Here is a 21997-nt window from a genome sequence, read left to right as displayed (position 1 = left end):
CATGCTTCCTGATATTCAGGGATTAATGGATCAATTGATGGACTGTTGACAAAGAGCCAAGCTAGCACTTCCAGCGTTGAACTCCTTGGTCACAGTTTCCCCTCTCTGAACGGTTAGCAGTGGGCAATGTGTGTGTTCAGACAAGGCTAAGTAACAAAGGATATGGAAATATTTTACATTGGAAAGTCCCCTAGTAATAAAGGAAACAGCTTTATTGTTGTCCAACACATCAGATCAAGATTTTCTTTTTAAGATGGAAAAATGTGCCATTCAATATCTTTGAAATACTGTATATTCATCTGGTTTCTACTCTGCCTTTGCCCGATGCCTGAGGGGTGCTGCTGTGCACAGGACAACCACAACCTGAGAACAAGATGTGAGTTGAGAACCCACAAACACCTTTTCTTCTTTTTATGAGCAGTGATGCTTGTCAGCAGCCGTATTTGTTGACGTCAACTGGATTGCACGGAAGCCATTAGACATTATCCGGTAAAGCTACAATCACTTCTGCTGAGCTGGCACTCTATAATGGGAAGTTTTGGGTTGTCATGGAAACTACCATTGCTGATCATTTGGCTCAGTGCTGCCGCCCCCTTTATCTCTTTCTATTTCTATCTATTTTTCCCCCCTCACTTGTTATCTATAAAAGTAGAGGAAAACTGAAGAGAACATGTAAGAGTGCTGGAGAGGTGTTTAAGATGGAGAGCACAAACAGATGCTCTAGCTGCCCAAGGGAGAAATGTCTCCCTGTTGATTCCTCAGGGATGCAATCAGAGCAGGAGGCAGAAGGTATAATTAGCAGAATACTTTCAAGTTTTCGCCTCTGCCCTTTTTGCTCTCTTGTGTTTTGAGTTTCTCTTTCCTCTGTTGGTTGTGTTTTACGTGAAACAGCCTCCTTTTCTTAATTTCTCCATCCTCCTCTTGTTTTTGCAGTACCTCTACTTTCCTATAAAGTTGAGGGCAGCACTGAGAGAGCAGTGGAAATCTGCTGACATCATCTCCCAAGATCCAGTCATTGCTTGGCTGGGAGAGAAGGAGGTGGGGCAGAAAAGAAGGAGAGAGATACAGGAGGGAGGAAGGAGGAGGGAGGGGAGGCAGGAATTGGGCATCAAGAGAGAATACTGCAGCTCCCTCTCAGATTTTACGCACACACACACACACACACACACATATTCAGATGAACTGGATCATGAGGCTCTAAAACACACGCCCACAACAGCAGCATCACTGTGCTGCACCACAGAGAGAGAGACCAGCATATACTCCCATCTCTCACTCTCCATCTTTCTCTCTCTGTCTGTCTCATTCTGCCTCATACACACAAACACACACACACACACACACACAGACACGTGCTGCAGGGAAGATCTGAGTGTTGGGTCGCTGAGCATTCAGCCAGCCCCCCCCTCCCCTTCTTCTGCTTTCTCCCTCTCACTCTCTCACTCTCACTCCCTCTCCCTGTTCACCTTGTCTGTTCCGGCTGTATGGTTTATTGTTGCGTCAGAGCCAAAGAGAGCCAGCGAGAAGCATGCCGGGGGAGAGCACTCACAGATCTGTCCCCGCCGACAAGCATCCAGAGCAGGGAGCTGAGGAGACAGGGCTCCCTGGACCAGGTAGGACCTCTGGGGGTTGGGGATGGAGAAGGAAAAATTAGGTAAATAAGCAGATAGATATGATCGAAGACAAATTTCGGAAGAGAGAATAAAGATAGTGTAGAGCAAGTATGGTGTTAAATTGTTTGGGGCTGGAGGGAGAGTTAGCAGGACAGTAAGCATGGCACATATATAGTGACTTCTGGGCCAGTGAGTGTAAGGGTCTGTTAGATAATCACAATCTGCTTTAAACTGCCATGTGGAGAACAGTCAGTTTCAACCTGGGTCATTTCTGTATATCTGTTGACATGTGCAATGAGTAAGCTGTGATTCAGCTGCATGTTGTTTCCCCCTCAAGCTCCTGGCTAATAGCAGCCCCCCCCCCCAAAAAAAAGCCTCCACCCCAAAGCTATCAACTCCCACTCCACCTCTATGCACTTCTCAATACTAAAATGCCAATTAACAAACAATCTCCCATCTAAAATGCACCACTGACTTCCAAAAGCCTTTGTGCAAAATGCCCAGCCCCCATTGTCGTCAGAATCCCAGCACTGTCTTCCCCCACCCTTACCCCGGCCTCCTCACCCCTATCCGTCCTCTTGCTGCCCCATCTTCAGCACCCAGTGCCGCCCCAATCCGCACCCACATCCACATCTCTCCATCAGTTTAACAAGCTGTAAGGACAGCGTAGAGTGGCTCCTCCCTTCCCCCCAGCCTCAGCAGGAACATGACACAGCAGCATGGCAGAGCACTCTGTAGGAACACACAAACACAACCACACAAGAACAACAGCTTCTGGCGTTTTTATTTCCAACTGTTTTAAATTATCGTCAGCTATTGCTTATGTTGTTGTTAAGTTGTGAAATCATGAAATAAGTAGGCTAATTACACACAAATGATGAGAAGGACAGAGCAATGGTAGCAGGTAAGACTGGGAGATGAGAGATTGGGAAGGTCAAGATTTTATTAATGTCCCCTTAATTAGATTTTATTAATGATTTTATTCATGTCCCCTTAATTAGTCAGGCAATAATGTTCAGAGTGAAAATGACCTCATTGGATCAAAGTCTTGTGAATACGCTCCCTCTGACAATTACTGCATAATATAGCTTCTAGAGTTGTTGGGGGTACTATCGTAAACACCCGACAGTGATAATGGATAACCTATTAGTGAGAAAGCTGCCTCCTCTCTGCTGGAGATAGTTTACAGAGGTCTGCTGTTTTAGACACATTACAGCTTTAACTTCATCATTGCCCTCATCTGTTCTTAGGCTTGAAATTATTTTAAGCTCTCCTGGCCTGAATCTCGACAGAGGAGGGAGGAAAGAGAATTGTTGGATGCTCTGATTACGACTGGTGTTCTGGAAAAGGAAAAAGGAGAGGTTACAGAAGTGATTATGAGTAATAAGATGAGAGGTGGAGATGGAGAAAGACAAAGAAGCATATGAGACTGTTGGGGTGTCTCTTCTTCATGGCTCAGTCTGAGCAGTAGCTAAAATAGAGGTTCCCCGTTGGGGCTGACAGCGCTGCAGCCTCTGTGACGCAGCTCCAGTCTGCTCAGCTTGCTGCGGCCTACTCCTCGTATATGGGCAAGCCTGGTGCTCAGTTTCACTGCGTTCCCCCAAGAGGAGACTCCAAAGCTGGGCCAGGGAGGGAAAGAGAGGCTGACGCCCGTATTTGCTGCACTGAGTCTGCAGCTAAGAGGCAGAAGCTGACAGTTACTGTATGCTAACACACGTAATACATATCATTGGCCTATTTAGCAGCCAAAACTGCAGTTCCCACATTATGCAGTTCTTACATTTGATTCCAGTTCATAGCATATAAGGGAAGAAGATACAGTATTTCTAAATATGCTTAATATGTGTGTTGCTTTGCTTGATTTAGTATGTATAAGGTAGATGCCTTTTTATTAGGCCCTGAAGGAGGAAACAATCACATTGCATTGTACTATACATGTGCAGAAGTTGGCTTTTGTGCATGCTTAACTGAGCATCTTTCTGATTAGTGGCAGGTTTTAATCTCTGAGGCATGACTCAGCACACACACACAAACACACCTAGAGCTTGTTCTTGGGGCAATGATCAGGCAGGGCTGCTAAGTGCTGATGCTTGCATCCGCCATCACCACTGGCAGGACAGGAGAGCTGCGAGGGAGGAGAAGGAGTTCTAGTATTTGCAGAGAAAAAAAAAAAAAAAGAACATGGAGGCGAGAGAAGAAAGCAAAGAGATGCAGATAAAAGTGAAACAATGGAGCAGCATCTATATATATATTCATGTATAAAGCAGGGCCGGGGAGAGGATTAGATAGGGAAAGATTTAGAGAAATCTAAGGAATTGAGACAAAAGAGCTTCTGCAGAACAGGGAGTGAATCAGTAAGTGATATCTGAGTTCCTGGCAGAGCAAATGTTTTGTATGTGTGTGAGGGTGTGTGCATTTGTGGCTGGCACCAAGCTGAGCCACTTGTGTGTTATAATGGCCAATCAGCATGTGGCTTGAGGTCACCGTGGGAATGGCCCAGTTAAGAGAGCAACTGCCCTGTTCTCTCCTTGTGTGTTATAGAGAAACAGGCTTATGCCACATCCTCTTGGGCTGTTTCAGTGAATGTATAGTGTTGTGTTATGGTAATCAATCCGACTTAAAAAAACCATTAAAGATGATCAGTGGAACTGAAACTAAAGAAGAATACAGTCTTTGATCCCATCATCTCCCTCCTTCTTCTTTTCCTTCTTAGCTCATACTCCTACATGAGTCTCCCTCAATGCACCCCTGACCCAATTGCATTCAGTCATCCTGTCATTTTATCTCAGTGACTTCCCCATTACTGATGACTGTTATGAAAATGATAGGATGGTCTAGAAGGACAAGGGGACAGAGAACACTGTAATTCAATAAGAGTTCCTTTTGCCTCTGGCTAATTGTGCAATTGTGCAAGTTGATACAAAATGAGAGACAGAGAAACTCTGAGAGAAAACATTGTTTTCCAATTACATGTTTTGAGTCCTCCCTACAGTGGACCATTACAGGCAGCATTATTCAGTTTCAATTTTTTTTTCCAAAACTGGTGGCTTATAGTCTTTGTTTTCAGTCTTGGTGATTGTTTTGCTTTTCATTTATGGGGTTGGAGTGAAATACAGATATGAAAGACATTTGTTTAATCCTCTGACTGGCATTCTGGTGACATTTTTTGTAGCTCTCTCTGAGTTAGTGTGTGGGAGAAGAAAAATAAAGTTCAACTGAAGAGATGAAAAGTCTATTATTGTACACCAAAGGAGGTGTAGCCTTCCATATCAATAACAGATGATCATGTTGAGATAATTCAGTCAGTTGAATGACTCACGTCTTTGTTAAATCTTTACTACCGTTAAAATTTACCATAAATTTGTTCGTATTTCAAGATCTTGATGCAATGACTCCTTCCCTCTATTCAAACTGTTGTTCTACATTGCTTTCTCTGTTTTTCAGACATGACCAGACACCCATCTACTGACTCCACCCCTAGTGACAGTGGCTCCTCCCCTAGTGATTGTGGTTCTAGCCCTTCTCCCAGCACTCCTCAGAAGCTACTCCCAGCATGCACCTCTCCATTTGGACCACGAATATTTCATGCAACACCTAGTTCCTCTGGTTCTCCAAGACCTCAACCTGAAGGCTCTGACCATCGCAACAGCAACACGCCAAAATTGTCGGGAAAGTTAGGTGGTCATGGACCGTGTGGCCGCCTCGTCCCTGTTAAGATGGAGAGAATCAAGGTGTGTGTTATGTGTGTATGAGCATACTTGGATTTTTACACAAGATATGCTACCATACTTTAATATGTATGTATAATGTGTTATTCCAGGTCCTGACCGGGTCTGAGGTGGAAAGTGATTACCAAGAGCCACAAACCATTGACACAAGGGTGGTGATGGGTCAAGAGACACTGCTCAAAACAACAGAGATCCAGAAAGGGAAACCCGTGGTTGAGCCGAGTGGTCAGGCTATCCCTTTGCCGGCTATCCCAAGCTTTTCAGATCCTCAGGCACAAGCAGAGGAGACTCAGCTGGAGACCAGCAAAGAGGAAAGCCGAGCCCAAAGCCCTCAAAAACAGAAGGATCAGCAAAAAGACCCTGTGCAGCCCCCAGCCACACTACCTTCCCCTTTTCACAAACCCCTGTTACCTTCCCCATCCTCCCCAGAGCCTGTCACGACCAATGACAGTTTGATAGACAACCAGGAAGAGGTTCAAACCCTCTCTGAAAACGAAGTGCCTTCCCTCTCTTTTTCGGAGCTTGCCTGTCCAGTTGCTTTGTCCTTCTCTGAACCAGCCTATGCTGTTGACCCTCTACGAGTGGGTGTGCCCTCATCTCTTGACCCTGACTTGTATTATACCGCCCCTTCCACCCCAATCAAGATGGCTTCCCGCTCTTCACACCTTAAACATCATTCATATCCTGGCTCTCCAGCCTCCCCGCTCTCCCCTGGTTCTCCCTCAGACAGCGAGGACCTGTGTTCCCCTCTCACCTCTCCCTCTGGTTCTTATATCACGGCGGAGGGAGGCAGTTGGACCTCCTCTTACACATCTTCCACCTCCCCATCCACTTCTCCCAATCTGCTCCTCACAGAGGAAGCACAGGAGGCCCCTGCTTGCTTTGTGAGCTCCTTATCAGAAATTGGAGATGAAGCTGGGGAGGAAAAGGGACAAGTGGGACCAGAACGAGAGGAGGAAAGGGCAGGGGACTTCTGCCTGTACCGCCCTGAGGATTTTGTCAGGAATTCACGGATAGGTATAACAGGGACAGTGATCCTCGAGGAGGAAGAGGCTGTAAAAGGGGAAGAGGTCAAGATTTCTAGAGAAAGTTGTCGTCCATGCTGGGTGACTGAGGATACATCCCCTCTAAGGAGCAGTAGTAGCCGTAGCAGTGACTCCCAGGAGGATGGAGGAGAGTCTGAAAGCTCACTCTGCCCATTGGAAGAGGCTGGTTCAGACAGAATAGAGTACCCTAGACCCATGCAGACAGGCTTGAAATTGCAACTGGAGGCATGCATATCAGATGAACACTATGGACAGATGGATGACCACCCACAACTACCCTCCACTGCCTTGACTCCTGACATAGAGAACATGACCATGGCCTCATCTAGTCTTAGCCCTGACTCCCCTCTCACCCCCCTGGATGCCTTCTGTTCCGGAGCCTTCGATAGGCTCGGCCCCAGTTCTTTCATGATCTCACAGGCCGCTTGCGCTGATGATATACCAGAGGAGGAAAGGATGATCCCTGCCTCCCTCATCTCCTTCCCCCTCCACACTAGCCTTATCTTTAAGGCTGATTCAATGGAAATCACCCTCTTCCCCACAGAGGAAGAGAATGAAATTGAAGTTCATGACAGAAATGAAGGGAAGGATGTTGATGCATATGCAGCAGGAGAGGAGGAGGGAGATGTTGAAGATGATGACGATGATGACGACGATGACGATGATGATGACGATGACGATGATGATGATTACGATTATGATGATGATGGTGATGGCAATGCTAACGGTGCTGCTGATGGTGAAGACGATGATGAAAATAATGAAGATGATGACGGTGACGAGCACGATGAGGCAGGTGAGGAAGCCAAGGTGGAGGTGAAAGTGGTGGAAGAGGAGGAAGAGGAGGAAGAGGAAGAGCAGGACGATGATGATGTGGAGGAGTGTGATAGCAAAGCAGTGGAGGATCCTACAGATGAGGACAGCTCAGCATCGTTCCTTCATTCACTTTCAGACACATCTATCAATGAGGGGTTGGACGAATCCTTCTGTTTTCAAGATGATACAGATGACTCATTAGATTCCGCCTCCTATAATGGGGAGGAAGATGAACGTCTATACAGCACTGAGAGGCATGCACAATCACTAGAACCCACAGCTTTGGATGCACTTGATCCGACTGACATCCAAACAGAACCTGAACAGGGGTCTACCACTGAAACAGGTCAAGCTGAAACTTTGCACACACAACTGAGCACAGACGAACAACTGGATCATTCCGAACCCCCCTGTCTTTCTGAAGCCAATGGCGCCCACCCCTTGGATAACAATTTAAAACCCAAACCTCTGGATGAACCTGAACCCTGTGAACCTCAGCCAGACCCTCAACCAGAATCTACCAGTGGAATAAGTGAGACAGAACCTTTCCACACACAAATGAGCACAGAGGAACCAGTGGATCACCAGACACCGATCCTTTCTTCACAAGCTATTTCTTGTCAACCAGAGTCCTCCAGCAACCCAAACAACACTGGGAGTGAGAGTGAAATGATAGATATCTCTGGTTCTTCCGACCCTCTTGACGAACCTGAAGACAGCCCTCATGTTAACCCCTCCACCGCCCCTGTTGTCATTCAGGCTCCTCCTGACCCAGCTGATGAGTTCCACACCTCTTCTCTTGCTGCCGTTTCCACACAGGAGACAATTGATCTAAACAGTTCCCTTCCTCTGGAAGAACTGGCCGAGGAAAATCCCCAGATGACAGACACTGATTTGCAACAGAGCAATGACAATTCAGAGGAGGAATCCACCAAAGAACCAGAAAGGGACTCTTTCAAATTGCTCATCAAGCCTCGTAATTATCAGCCAGAAAGCCAAAGGACTGTTGGAGCAACTAGACTAGTGTTATCAAAGTCTTTCTCCAATAAATCTGATGTGCCCAGAGGGGCTGAGGCCATGTGTAGGCCCAGTATTCACAGAGATTCTGACATTGAGCTTGACCAGAAGAATGGGAATGCCTCAGCTGAGTCCATGAGTTTAGAGTGTAGAAGTTCTGACTCTGGTCCCTCTGTTAATATGGCCACTGCCACCAATGACTTGAATAAAGGTGTTCTCCTTCTTTCCTGCCCTAAAGACCCTAGTCCCAACCCCAGTAATATCCCTGTTTCTGTCTCTCCAGAGATCATCTCAGAACTTGCTGACAATCTGGCCCTGACCCCTGAACATTGCCCCAGTGACTCTGCCCAGGAGAACCTGAGGGAAAACACCCTGAGTACTGATGAGGGGGCGCTGGGAGCTGTTGGATCTCCACACTCCCCCCTTGCCATTTCACCCAAAAGGGAAAACTCAGAAACAGACACAAGCAAGGAGATGGTTCCTGGAGCTGGGGCGTGGTGTGATGACAGGATCGGGCTAGGGTTAGGTCTAGGATTAGGTTCGGGGGCTGAGTTTGGTGTCTGGGGAGCAGGAGAGTCTCTTTCCCTGTCTCTGGGGAAGAGGTATGAGTTAGAGGCAGAGAGTCTGCTCATGTGTGACACAACGGGCCAAAGCACACAGACGGCTGTGGTTCCCAACATGAGCAGTGAAGTATATAAAAATTATGACAATGATCTGGGTTCTGTTCTGGATGAGGAAGATAACAACAGTCTGTGTGGAAAGAGGGACCGGATGGCAGATGAAGAACTGGTAGAAGAAGAGGGAGCGGCTGAGTCCAACTTGGCCCGTTGGAAGTCCATTGAGGAGATCTCAGAAGCAGGTGGAGGAGAGGATGGAAGCTCCAGATTCCCAGAGGACGATGTCAGTAATCTAAATCCAGACAATGATGGAGATAACACAGACACAACAATACAACACACTTGGAAGAATTCTAACAATAACAATGACTCTGCCTTTGACTCTTTGGAAGTAGCCATGTGTGGAAGTCTGAATGCTCTATCAGAGGAAGTGAGACCCCAGAGTGTGAGTGTCAGTGTTAATGAGTCTGTGTCTAATATTCCACTAGAAGAGATGCCACCTCAGGTTTCTGACACAGTTGCTGATGAAGAGCAGGAATCGACAGACGGCTCCATAAACCAGACATCAGACACATCACAGGCACCATCCTCAAAGGAAGGTGTCTGTAGCATCTCAGTGCCATTCGTTGAAACTCACATGGACCCAGCTGCAACAAAAAACCACTTCGATTTGGCAGATAAATCAAGATGCCACACTCGTCCAGAGTGTCAGACAATCACTCCAGAGAGTAATACAGCATTTTCTTTGCTACATGGATCCTTTGGTTCCTTTACTCCTAAATGTAAATCTAATGACTCCAGACCAAGGAGAGCTTGCAAAGACAAGGTGGAAAATACTGGTGCTCTGTCAGAACCAGAGATTGTGAAGCCTCAGACTGAAGGTCAAAAGAAAAGCGATGTGACTGACAGACTTGTCGATGAACCAAAGACTAAGGATACCTTCAAAGAACAGCCATGTGTTGTTTGTGACTCAGGGGAAGAAGATGATGAACAAAAAGTGGAAGAGAAGGGAAAAGAGAGAGGTGAAGAGAAAGATGAGGAGAACAAAAAGGAAAGAAAAACCTCTCCTGTACAGAGTAGCCCAGAGCACTTTTTGTGTCACACCCCTAAAGGGGAATTTTGCACAGATAAACCAACTGCTGCTAAGAAAGGGAGGAGAGGGAGGCAGAACAAGCACAGGGCATCTCAGAGAGACAGTCACGCCGACTCTAGCCCTGAATCTGTTGGTGATCCAAAGAATGATGATCCATTAAATACCACAGCAGATGGGTGGTCAAAGGGGATTGCAGACAATTCTAAAACTAAGGCAGGTCGAAAGGCAAACAACAAAGCTTCATCAGTGGACTGTCAACAGAGGACATCTGAGACGGACAAAGCAGAGTCTAGTTCACAAATGCAGGTGGATAACAGTCCCAGTTTTGATGTCAAAAGTCCTACCCACGGACACTGCAATTCAAACATGCATACCCCAGACAACCTCAATGCTGTGGTGGCACTGAACCAAGAATTACAACAGAAACAGGAAGTGCTTGATAACAGACCACTATCTGATAGTCAGAGAGGAATTACAGTAGACATTAATGACAACAACATAGATACTGGCCACAGCACGCTTACCCAGGATACCATATCATGCTCTCTGACTCCACTTCCTTCCTCACCATCTCCTGATTCCTCCTCCTCCCCTATACCTTGTGCCTCAACAGAGCCAGAGGGAGATCTTTCCACACCTGTGCAGGAATCCCAACCTGTCCCCTCAGCTCAGCAACAGTCTTCAATATGCCACACCACTCCTACCGTTTGCTCTACCCCCACCCCCACAACACAACAACCCCCAGATTCCCAAACTCTTCCTAACAACGACGATGACGACGACGACGACAACGACGACGTCCAGGAGGTCGCCGTTGTCCTCTCTCCATCAGCTCCATCTGCCACAAGTGTCTCGTCACCTTCATTCTTCACTGCCATGCCGTTAAGCCTGTCCCAGCCTACCCAGGAATCATCTACACCTGGGTCAGGGGCTCAAGATTCAGCATGTGTTCCAGACTCCATTCCCTGTCCCCAGTCTCAGTCCTCTTCGCCTAATCTCAACACCCAGTCTCACAAACAAATCAAGCAAGGTCGCACATGGAGCACACAAGACCGGTGCAGAGGTGAGTACAGAAATTATGTCTAGTTAGATTGATATCACAGCGCAATACACACTGAGGAATTACTTAAACTTTTGTTACAGTCAGTTGTGGTGACAGTGAAAAAGTGCTTTGCAAGTTGAGACTGTTATCATAAAGAAAAAATGCCCACTATATTCCCTGGTCTGTTGGTTTGAGGGTTTGTTGTGTGAAGTGTGTGGCTCCTAATACAAATATGATCAATGATTGTGTGGTCTGTAAGGTCCGAGTTTGGCTGAGGAGGAGACAGACAGTGAGGATGATGGTGGACTGCCTCGACGTGGTCACAGGTCCCAGCCCAGAGGAGTCGTAGGAAACAGAAATGGATCGTTGCAGAACGAGTCTGGTCCATCGAATAAACGGGAGATACAGCCTTTCTCTGGCCACCAGATAACCGACAGGCAGTCGGGCTGTCCAATCAACCACAGCCATAAGATTTCTGAAGAGATTGACTTATCCTTCAAAAACAATTGTGAGTTGTTTCCGACTCCTGCGTGAAAAAGAAATCCCCTAAAATTCTTTTGCTTTGGGTTGTACACTCCACCCCTTCTTTCCTTTGCCCTGTTTCCATCTCTCTTTCTGTTTGCACAACAACAATCACTGTTACTCTGTATTACATTTAGTTGTGTTTGAATATGAAGTTATCACACAGGACAGAGTGTCCTAACACGGCTATGTTTTTCTCACAGATAACATCACAAAAAACTCAGCTTTACAAAATTCACTGTTTGAATTATGGATGACACTTTCCCTGAGCTTTTCCATGTCAATGTCAAAGGCACCTTGCGTACAATGTGAAATCATATAGTATTAGGATATAATTAAATTTATTTTCCGTAGGCTAATTCAATTCCCTGGTGTTGATTAGATGAGCTTTTGAATTTCATAATGAACACTCTCCATCAGCATAACACTAATGAGACAGACTCTCATCACTTCTACTATGGTGATTAGTTTCTATGGCAGTAAGGATATGATACCCTTCACTTACCTGTATGTGTGTTGAATATATGCTTGTGTAGGCTCCATATTGGCTTCCTGTAATGAGTCTGAGAGTGAGGGGTCAGTGCCTGAGCTAGAGGAGCCGGAGCCACTGAGACCATCAGAGCCCCAGGTGAGGCAATTCATGCTGCTTTTAGGAAACATAAGTAAAAACAGATTATCTGTAATTGCTTACACAGTGACAGCCTGAAACATGTCAATTTTCAGTTGCTGAAGTTCAAGAATTTTTATGCTTGTCATGATAAGCTCTTTAAACGCCTGTTTCTGCTGTTGCTATAAACATAAAACCACTTCCCTTGTGTGCAAGAGAAAACAGAATCGCCTGGCAACAGCAAAATAGTGTGTACAACCTTTCTTTGTAGAAAACCTAACTGGGTGCAAGATTGTACTCATCTTATGTTTATGTTACTTTTGGTGATATCAGCCAAATTGACATATGGCAAATGAGTAAAATGTAAATATAAAAATATCAAACATTACTATAGTAAAGTAACTGATATTAGGTTTTTCCTTCAGTCTCTCTCCTCTGCAGATGAAGGGCTGAACAGACCAAAGCAGAGCCGCAGTGAGAAGAAGGCTCGCAAGGTCAGACTGCCTGTATAAAAATACATGAGTAAAGTAGTCAAAGAAAATATTAAAGCTTTATTGTGTAAGTGTATATGAAATCAGTGTTTAATTTATGCTATTTTGGTTTTATTTCTCACTCTTTCTGCTGCTGTATGTGTATGCAGGCCATGTCTAAACTGGGTCTAAAGCCGGTCCATGGTGTGACCAGAATCACCATTAGGAAGTCCAAGAGTATCTTGTTTGTCATCAGCAGACCTGATGTCTTCAAAAGCCCTGCATCAGACATTTACATTGTATTTGGAGAGGCAAAGGTAAGGCTTTGTTTGTTTGTTTGTTTGTTTTCTTTCTTTCTTTCTTTCTTTCTTTCTTTCTTTCTTTCTTTCTTTCTTTCTTTCTTTCTTTCTTTCTTTCTTTCTTTCTTCATTATTTAACCTTCAGTACATGTATTATATCTCACTCTCTCCTCTCCTCTCCTCTCCTCTCCTCTCCTTTCCTCTCAGATTGAGGACCTGTCACAGCAGGCTCACAAAGCAGCTGCAGAGAAATTTAAGGTGCCTGTGACTTCTTCTCCCCTGGCCCCACCTGTCCCACCCAGCCTCACCATCAAGGAAGAGAGTGAGGAGGAGGAAGAGGAGGTACTGTCTAAACTATTGTTTTACGCCTATTTATCACACTAATGTCAGTACAGTATGTACAGTATGTACTGACATTTCTGTAAAATCCTTTATTCTGTTGCTGTAACTTTATCCTTCATATGTCTCTGTGTCTCTGACTTTTTCTTTCTTTCACTACATCAGGTGGACGAGGGAGGTCTTGAGCAGAGAGACATTGATCTGGTGATGGCACAGGCTAATGTGTCACGAGCCAAGGCCGTCCGTGCGCTGAAACACAACAAGAATGACATTGTGAATGCTATCATGGTGAGGAGGAAGGAGGGGGAAGGAGGGGGCGGGAGAGGAAGAGGGTAGAGGGAGGGCAGCTGGTGTGAACAAAATAATGAGTCTAAGCCGATGGGGGGTGGGGGGTGGTGGTGGGTGGGGGTGGTGGTGGGGTGGGGGGGTGTTGTGGGGGGGGGGCTGGTAGAGGAGAAGGAGCAGAGGACAAATGACAAGTACAATTTCTCCCCAGTAACTGAGCAACCTCTACAGTTCTGTAGGTCATCAGTGCTGTTTCATGCCCACTAGGTGGCAGCAACACCCCACACTGAGATAACTGGGGTTGTTTAAGTGACTCTCATGATTTTTTACTTGACCGGGTGGGAAACCTTATGAGCCGCTGGCAAAAGTTTGCTTAGTATAAACACAGCCTCTCATCCTGAGTATCTTAGACAATTTTGTTTATTTAAGCAATGTAATATCTTCTAGACTGGCTCATGTTTTTTACTCAATAGTAGGGAGGACACTGGTATTTATTTTAGTTTAATAAATGAAACGCAGCAACCGTTTTCTTTACCATCTGAATTTTATTTGTTGTTGTATTGTTTTTATAGTTACATTTTTCTCACTTGAATCTTTTCCCCCTCTTTTTTCCTTCCATCTTTCTTTTCCTTTTATGTGTAGGAGCTGACCATGTGAGTGGAGGACAATTTGAAACCTGATCCCCCTTCTCCCAGCCTATAAAGCCTAAACGCCACTGACTCTTCTGTATCGCTGCTACTGTATGTTGCATCCCCAGTATCTGCCAAATAAAGTCTGTTCCAACGTGGGCTGTGACTGCACCATGAGATTGATTTTAGTGAACAGATTGCAGATAGTTTGGTGTTATTCATTTACTTATCTCTCTACCAACTAACCCTCACATGTTACCAGTGTAGAGATTCTGTTGGCCTGCTAGTTCCCAAAAGCCAGAAGTAAATGTTCACAAATCGACTACATCTTATCTAAATGTAAAATCTATTAAGCTATTTGTAAGTTTTGCTATTGCTACATAGCCAGCGTTAGCATTAGCAACTGTTTACTTACCAGTGTAGGAGCAACATTGCAAGCTCAGCATCAAACTGTCTTCTCCATCATGTCTTGTCTAGAACTGCAGTTAGCATGCTAACCAGCATCAGTCTCTGATAGTTATCCACTGTAGCCTCCAATCTGCCCTGAAGATGTAGCACTGCTCAGAGCGCCTATTATAACCTCTTGTAAACGCAACGATGGCCAAAGCTCTTGTAAAGCGACAATCACCACCAACTGCTCCTGGCAATAATAGCCCCTTTAAAGGTAAAAACAAAGCCAACATCCAACAAAATAATGGAATCTGCTATCACTCTCAAACCAATTCATACTAACATCTAAATGATTGTTTTTGTTGCTGCTAAAGGGCTGACAGGCCTGCAGCGTGTTTCCGAGCATTCAGAGCTGAGAAACACACAAATGCATATATTTCATCCATATCTCGTCTATATATCTTAATATATGTAAAAATACAGCGTGCTTGTAATTTATATGATAACAGATTGGAGCTTTAATGTGTGAAGCCTGTCATGGCGTGCTGTTTAAGTGTAGACTGTGTGAAATATAGGCAAGGCATATTAACATTTCTTTTTCTGGTAATGGGTTTTTCTTAAGAAACATTGCTAACAGGCTGCACTGTAAGATTACCATTTCATATAATTGTTTTATTGTTTTGCAGAGGCAGTCTGCAGATATTAAAGAAATACTTTGCACTGCTATATTGGTTTTTAGAAGTAGAAGATTTATGTCTTACAGTTATTCAGACCCTTAGTACCAAATGGAAAAAATGCTCATTACTCAGTGTTTACATATGCAACTGCTCAAATTGTCTAAAATGTTCCCGCTTTATCATATTCCATGGGGGGATTATTTTTTTTTCCAGAAAACAGTGACTCATATTCCAAAAAAATATGGTTGTGTCATGATTAACGTTTTCTTCTGTCTCTCTCTCTAATGTCATGCAACACTGATAACACTAGCATGCATGGACAGATGCCAAATGCATTTCTGACAATCTGTCAGCTTTATTGTACAAAACTGATTAGAGTACAAAACACATACAAGGTGGCAGGGTTCTGCTTTGACAAGTAGTAGCAATAACACACATACCAAGCATGTTGAGTCATCAGCTTTAAATTAAAAGCAAAGACTCCACAAGTAAATATGTATTCCCTGTCCTGACTGAATTAGTTCCCATTCTTACACAAATACAGATGTGAGGCTTTGATGTATTTCAGTGAGTGAAAATATAAAAGTACTGGAATTAATGAATGAAATACTATCACAGGAAATTTAAATGAAAATCAGGATTATACTTCACATAGTCTCTGGATATATGTTGTTAGTCATGTCAAACAGTAGTGCCTCTTTCATTTCAAACACTGTATCATACACACCCATGTCCAAATGACAAATATAGGACTTAAAGCCCAAGTGCATTTCATCTTTTAGAATCCATACAAGACTTTAACATGGGTCTCTACTAGGCAATAAGTGGTGCTCTCCTGAGTATTCACCATAGCAGTGCAGACAGATAACTTCCCTCTTGGTAAAAGGAATAAATGCCTTTGTGCCTGAGTCAAGTCTTAGGCATCTAGAAATCATTAGGACGTGGTTTTTGCTGGGAGAACGTTATTTTCAAAGTGTCCCTGGTTGGTGATATTTCCAGCTGGGTAGTATCTTGCCACCACGAAGGAAGAACCGTCTGATGCAGTGGCCTTACCAACACCCAGCTCTTTAGTGCTCTTCCACACCATTGCTGTGAAATGACCTAGGTGGAGAGTAAAAAGAGAAATAATAAGTAGAAAGAAACTAAAGGCAGAAAAGGCAGGAGAAGATGGAGTCAGAGTTGCACCTTAAGGGGCTGTTAGGATATGGTTGAAGCTAAGAGCTTCTTTAGTTCCTCTAAATATTTATAGAAGAAGGAATTTTAATTCCTCTCTCATTCATTAATCTCAAACCTCCGCCTTCTCCCTGTACGCTTAATTTCTTTCTTTCTCTAACAGGCAACTTTATATGAATCAGCGTGAATCACTGGTTGGAATGATCTGCTTCATGTGTGATTAAGTTAAACAGACTCATGCACACCGGAGTCTGAGGCTATGGGAAACCATCTGGAGGAATTAGGGCAGACTAGAAATGACGTGGGCTTAGGAGTGATATAGAGGACTGTGATTTCCCCTCAGTTTCCCCGTGGCTGGTCACAGAGTCAGTCACACACTAACTGAGGTGTGACACCAGCACGAGAATAACAGCAGCCTTCCCCGCCTGGGTAAACGTGACACTGAGACAGAGAAACTGACAACGAGTAAACAGAAAATGACAAAGACAAATAGAGCAAGAAATAGATACATTGAGATAAATACACAGATAAAAAGAAGTGAAGAAATGAAATGAGACTCAACAAGAGGGCATGAAAACACATGAGAAGGAGTGAGGAGTGAGTGAGGTTGAATTGTTTTGTTTTACACTATTAATGTTTAAATGAACATTAGCACATTTAGGTAAAACTATGACAGAGTGACTGAAGAATATATCAGTTTCATGAATTTAAATCAACGTGATGAGCTTATTTTAATTATTCTATTTTATTTTATAATATCAATTATTTTCCCAACCAGTTAATTCTGCTGATGAGTTGGCATGAATAGTTTACAATTTAAGATGCTTGTTTTATCTAACAGTCTAAAATCCAAAATATTCACTATCATTTTTTATTATGACAAAAACATTTTTAAAACAGAAAATATTGACTTTTTAAAAGCCAGTACCAATCATTTTTTTTTGGCATTTTCCTTCAGAAATTACTCAAACTGATTGCTTAATTACCAAATAGTAACTGGCAAACCAATTAATCAACTAATGGTTTCACCTTTAAATTATTTTACATGTGAGTTTATAGACATAAGCCATACTGTTTTATATGTTAATATATAATGATTACTCAGGATTATCCTGATATTGAATTCAGTTTGTTATGCTGTTGGTCAGAGGAAGTTTACCACTGACTGAAATATGAAAGAAAGTGCGACAGATGGACAGACACTCTTGTGTAAATCTCACCAGTGCCGGAGGAGAATCCAGGACGATTGAAATTGTACTGTTTCACTTCATCGTACCAGCGGTCTGCCACATCCTTCCCTGCACGAGCAAAGTGTAACTTTAAGGACAATCAAATCAGTCATGTGTCATACATGTTAATCGGAGTGACAATAAAATAAGAAAACTGCACCCTGCAGCTACAAATCCCTTTTGGACACATCTTGTTTACGGTGCTGCACTTTTTGTTGCCTGATGCAGCACTCTAGGAGATGTTTTATGAATCACATGGTCCTGTTCTAACATATTTCTGCCATGAGTCATGGGTGCCTGAGGTCCCAAACACACAGTGAACTAGACGGGAAATAGATCCCAGCTGTTCAAATGCATGGTGAGAAAGTCTGCACGGAGCTTTAAGCCCCATAGACTAAACTATTGCATCTATTGAGGGATGTGTCTTATGCATGTATGTCCTACATACACACAAGTACCTCAGGGGGACCAAAGTGTGTAAGTGTGAGAGAATAGCATGAACATATACAGCTAATCATTTAAGTGTGTGTGTGTGTACCTGATTGGTCATAGGACGCCCACGCCAGGTTCTCTCCACAGCTCCCTCTACTGGACTCCACACTGTGTTTCAGGATCCTTGTGCTGGCCAGACTTTCAGCATAACTGTGGTAAAAGACAAAAGGAAGTTGGCAGTAGTACTGCTTAAATTGTCCTTTTCACATTTTCACAATGAATCCTGCTAAAAGCTGATTTCTACACTGGATAGATAACTGGTATGAGTGGTGTTTACTTTACAGCTTGTCTCAGTTTTGAAAAGCCTCCTGCACTGTGCTGTCCTCCACCCTCAAGATAAACAGTGTGAAACATCCTTAACTTAAAGTATAGTCAAGTGGAAAAACCGCAATGTAGGCACAGAAACCAGTTCTTTAAAAGACTGCTTTTGATAGTTGGATCGGTATTGTGCTGATTAGAGAGTTCATATATTATCTTTATGGACTAATTGCACAGTTCTAAAGTTCAGTCGTTACAATGACAGATATAGTGCTGATGCAGTGACATCCACTTTGCTCAAGTCTGTAGGTGCGTTACTGCATCTTGGCCTGGTAGTAACTTATTCATGTCTCTATTTAAACCACTGCATTGACAATTATGTGGCCATATGACCTCAGTGACTCCTACAACATGGCGCGGATCAACCACAGGCCTTAAATGCCAGGGAACTCCCTCCTCAGCAGAGCTATTGAGGCTTCTTGGATGAAACTTCTTCTACTCTACAAATGTAAATCCAGTCCACTTTGTCACTTATTTTGTTGAATTATGTTATTTATATTCTAATTATACAAATTATTCCCAAGACATGCAGCGGTGAATGAGCGTATGATGCCTCAACCTTTCTCCTGAGCAAGTGTGAAAGCAACATTTTGGCAAGCCCCGTTACAAATCAAATCAGTGCAAGTCAGTTGACACAGAGGGAGAACTAAACATCACATTCCAATGAACTGCAGCACTTTAAATTGCAGATAATCTCTGAACTCAGATATTTACCATCATAGATATTAACACTATACACAGTATATAGAATACACCCATAATAACAGAGGTGTAGATTTTTGTATTAACATTACATACTGTAGCCTGAGGCCAATTATTTAAAAAATACATTTCAATACATTAAAATCACCTGAAGAATAAATATTCTTTTTTTCTCAGTGTAAATATTATTGTGCTTTGGATGTTAATGTATATTTTCATGTCAAGTATCATAAAACTAAAGGTTTTATTAGCATCTCACTGTTATTGTTGCTATTGCACCATTAAACAGAGTATTATGTAAGACAGTCGCCTCTATCCATTCTCAAAGTACTAAACATGTTTGGTGTTTCAGTAACTTCTGAGACTTTTTTGGGGTTAATGATACAGAAGGTCTGGAGATTAAGTTTCATTAAAACCTTATTTGAATAAAATGTTAATATAGCTGCAATTACTTGCAGCAAATTATCAACATAACCTCTAATCGCAATAAAAACAAACCAAAGACCCTTGATATTGTATTATATGTACTAGTTATTGCATGACAGGCTAGACTGGGACTGTCACTGTTATCCAGAGTAATTTGACTCCCTGCTAATTAGTTTTCTAATTTGATCTGTGTGTGCATTAACCAACCGGGCAGCCTCTCTGCTCAACTTGCTGCTCAGCTTCAGTGGAGGAGCCTGGTGCTTCTTCCTGTACTCATTATGGCATCGCAGAACCTCCTCAGCAAACTGCTTTGAGGCTGAGAGACATAGAGGATGGAGACAGAAGGGTCAGACAGCCAGAGCAAGAGAAATCTAACAAAGGAGATGTGATGATGCAACATGAAGACTCATACATGACTGCAGAGCACAAACTCGAACTGAAATCTGAGTTCACCACCTGCGGACTGACCTCAGACAGTGAGTACTAACTCCATGACAGATGATGCAGAGTAGAAAACGTCATCCATGTCACACACACACACACCCCCCACCCCCCCTTTGCCCGGTGCCTATCACTCACTGGCCTTTTCATAAGTGCTACAAGCTCTTGAGTGCTCACACACAATGGGCACATTCAAATAGTCACACAGAAACAATACAAATACCAATGCTGCCAGCATTTACTCAGCATGCTGCAAGATGAATCTTAACTAAGAACCAGAGAAAGCTGTTTTGAAATCTCACTGGAAGCACCATTAACAAGGAAACGATATGAGTGAAAAAGAAAGAAAAAAGGTTTGATTTGCAGTTCTGTATTTTTAAAAGAAAAAAAGAGAAGCAAAGCTCACAGACACATGCAGTAAACAAGCAAGCACTGACAGTTAAACACACACACACACACACACACACACACACACACACACACACACACACACACACACACACACACACACACACACACACACCGTTTCACTGAGGAGGTAAAGTTCTAACTCTGGCCAAGCTGATACAATCAAAGTAAAAAATTCTCTGAGTGCAGTTTCCACTTACCTGACTTTCCCATGGTGCTGACACAGGAAGCCTTTCAGTGAGATCAGTAATAAGCTTGAACGAAATCAGCCTCTCCCCTGTCTCGTTTTCTGTTCCTGCTCTCTTTCTCTCTGCCTCTCTCTCTGTTGCTTGCTCCCTCTCTCTCTCTCCTCCTTTTAGTGCTGTCTATCCAACGCTGATGCTCTGAAGCAGCTGCTAACACTTTTATTTTGGGCCTTTCCTTCAATTCCTTCGATTCCACCTTGAAGATCGAGCAGTTGTGCAAAGTTCCCCTTTAGCTATTTATCTGCATGTAGTGATCATTACATAACTTCCTGAACCCTTGTTTCACTTCATTTAAATAACGTGTCTATCTGTCTTGTAGCCACACACCCTATTATCTGTATGCTCTCCATCTATCTTTATGGCTCAGAGGAGCACACACCCACTGTGTCTTTACTTTCCAATAAATGAAAAGGGAGCCCCTGCAGTGGTTGGTGACATCATCTCTGTGAGACACATGCCCATATATGGCATATGGACACATGCCTTTATATGGCATATGGGCATGTGTCTCACGGCGTAATTGCTCCTTGCAGCCATAGCTGGGACAGTGACTTTTCTTACAAACTACACTGTCATGATGCGGCGCTTTGCCATAGATAATGGGCCACTGAACACCATGGCATGGGGGAGAGGTCATAGAGTGTGCTCACTGCTATTTCTGAACTGACATATCTCACCTTTCAAAACGTCCTTTCACTTTCACTAAAGCAGATATTTTCAAAGTGCTATGGTCTTTAAAACTTTACAGGAAACTTTCCACCTCTATCTTTCGGTTCCTGCAGTAACTTCTGGATCAATAAGTTATCCCATTACACCCACTTATTCCTTAACCTCCATCCTGGATGAAAAAAACAATGATTGAGCAATATGCTTACTGCAGATGACACACAGGGAAAGGCAGAACCACCATTCATCGTGATGCAGAACAGGTTTCTACTATTTGTTTTGTCTGTATGAGGTATGCTGCCTTCTTTGCGTTAATGGTATTTCCAAACTGATATATTCATCATTACAAAAAAAAACAAAAAAACACACAAATGACACCTGGTTTAACAAAGGCAGGAATGCAACAGAGCCTCACAATGGATTGCCTAATATTTTACCGCACATCTCATAACTCAGCTTTTAAAATCGTCTCTCCAGTTTTTGTACAGGCTACAGCTTGTATAAAGAATGAATACTCTTTTTCTTACACCCTCTAAATCAATAGGACTTCAGTGTGTCAGCACCAAAGTGCTGTGATAAAACTGCTTAATGTATAACAGCAAAATGCTGAGGCTTGACTGGCTAATCTCCCAGTTGTGAATTAGAGTTTATCCACACTTTGTTAGGCCTGAATGAATCAAGGTCAGTAAACACACACAATAAGGCTA

At 43.4% G+C, this 21997-nt stretch overlaps 3 protein-coding genes across 3 annotated transcripts; 2 read left to right on the top strand and 1 right to left on the bottom strand.

The window, feature by feature from the left end:
• The first annotated feature begins 1464 nt into the window (after positions 1-1464).
• Positions 1465-7735, top strand: LOC111236798 (protein Ycf2-like). The gene is made up of 5 exons (XM_022765658.1): positions 1465-1613; positions 5058-5344; positions 5434-6787; positions 7133-7358; positions 7702-7735. The coding sequence occupies exons 1-5, from the start codon at positions 1529-1531 to the stop codon at positions 7733-7735; spliced, it is 1986 nt and encodes a 661-aa protein (XP_022621379.1). The 5' UTR covers positions 1465-1528.
• Positions 7558-14282, top strand: LOC111236778 (microtubule-associated protein futsch-like). Its single transcript, XM_022765634.1, has 8 exons — positions 7558-10993; positions 11232-11480; positions 12031-12122; positions 12527-12595; positions 12742-12888; positions 13078-13212; positions 13375-13497; positions 14137-14282. The coding sequence occupies exons 1-8, from the start codon at positions 7762-7764 to the stop codon at positions 14149-14151; spliced, it is 4062 nt and encodes a 1353-aa protein (XP_022621355.1). The 5' UTR covers positions 7558-7761; the 3' UTR covers positions 14152-14282.
• A 68-nt stretch (positions 14283-14350) lies between these two features.
• Positions 14351-20958, bottom strand: glipr2 (GLI pathogenesis related 2). Its single transcript, XM_022765635.1, has 5 exons — positions 20580-20958; positions 19738-19846; positions 18131-18234; positions 17584-17661; positions 14351-16291 (listed from the first exon to the last, which is right to left on the bottom strand). Exons 1-5 carry the CDS (start codon positions 20590-20592, stop codon positions 16125-16127), a joined length of 471 nt encoding a protein of 156 aa, XP_022621356.1. The 5' UTR covers positions 20593-20958; the 3' UTR covers positions 14351-16124.
• Between the last annotated feature and the right edge of the window lie 1039 nt (positions 20959-21997).

Source organism: Seriola dumerili, unplaced genomic scaffold (genome assembly GCF_002260705.1).
Source record: "Seriola dumerili isolate Sdu_G_001 unplaced genomic scaffold, Sdu_1.0 BDQW01000723.1, whole genome shotgun sequence".
Taxonomy (NCBI): Eukaryota; Metazoa; Chordata; class Actinopteri; order Carangiformes; family Carangidae; genus Seriola; species Seriola dumerili.
The sequence above is the reverse complement of the archived record's forward strand: the minus strand, read 5'-3'. Positions and strand labels throughout refer to the sequence as shown.

What these genes read in the sequence shown, in the direction of transcription:
- LOC111236798 (XM_022765658.1), top strand. Translation starts at nt 1,529, where the DNA reads ATGCCGGGGGAGAGCACTCACAGATCTGTCCCCGCCGACAAGCATCCA. An exon ending in GACAGGGCTCCCTGGACCAG is followed by an intron (nt 1,614 to 5,057) that starts GTAGGACCTCTG and finishes TCTGTTTTTCAG; the next exon opens with ACATGACCAGACACCCATCT. An exon ending in GACACATCTATCAATGAGGG is followed by an intron (nt 7,359 to 7,701) that starts GTTGGACGAATC and finishes TGTGAACCTCAG; the next exon opens with CCAGACCCTCAACCAGAATC.
- LOC111236778 (XM_022765634.1), top strand. Translation starts at nt 7,762, where the DNA reads ATGAGCACAGAGGAACCAGTGGATCACCAGACACCGATCCTTTCTTCA. An exon ending in TGAGACCATCAGAGCCCCAG is followed by an intron (nt 12,123 to 12,526) that starts GTGAGGCAATTC and finishes TTTTTCCTTCAG; the next exon opens with TCTCTCTCCTCTGCAGATGA. An exon ending in TTGTATTTGGAGAGGCAAAG is followed by an intron (nt 12,889 to 13,077) that starts GTAAGGCTTTGT and finishes CTTTCCTCTCAG; the next exon opens with ATTGAGGACCTGTCACAGCA.
- glipr2 (XM_022765635.1), bottom strand. An exon ending in GGCGTCCTATGACCAATCAG is followed by an intron (nt 17,662 to 18,130) that starts GTACACACACAC and finishes TTGCTCGTGCAG; the next exon opens with GGAAGGATGTGGCAGACCGC. An exon ending in TGGATTCTCCTCCGGCACTG is followed by an intron (nt 16,292 to 17,583) that starts GTGAGATTTACA and finishes CTCTCCACCTAG; the next exon opens with GTCATTTCACAGCAATGGTG.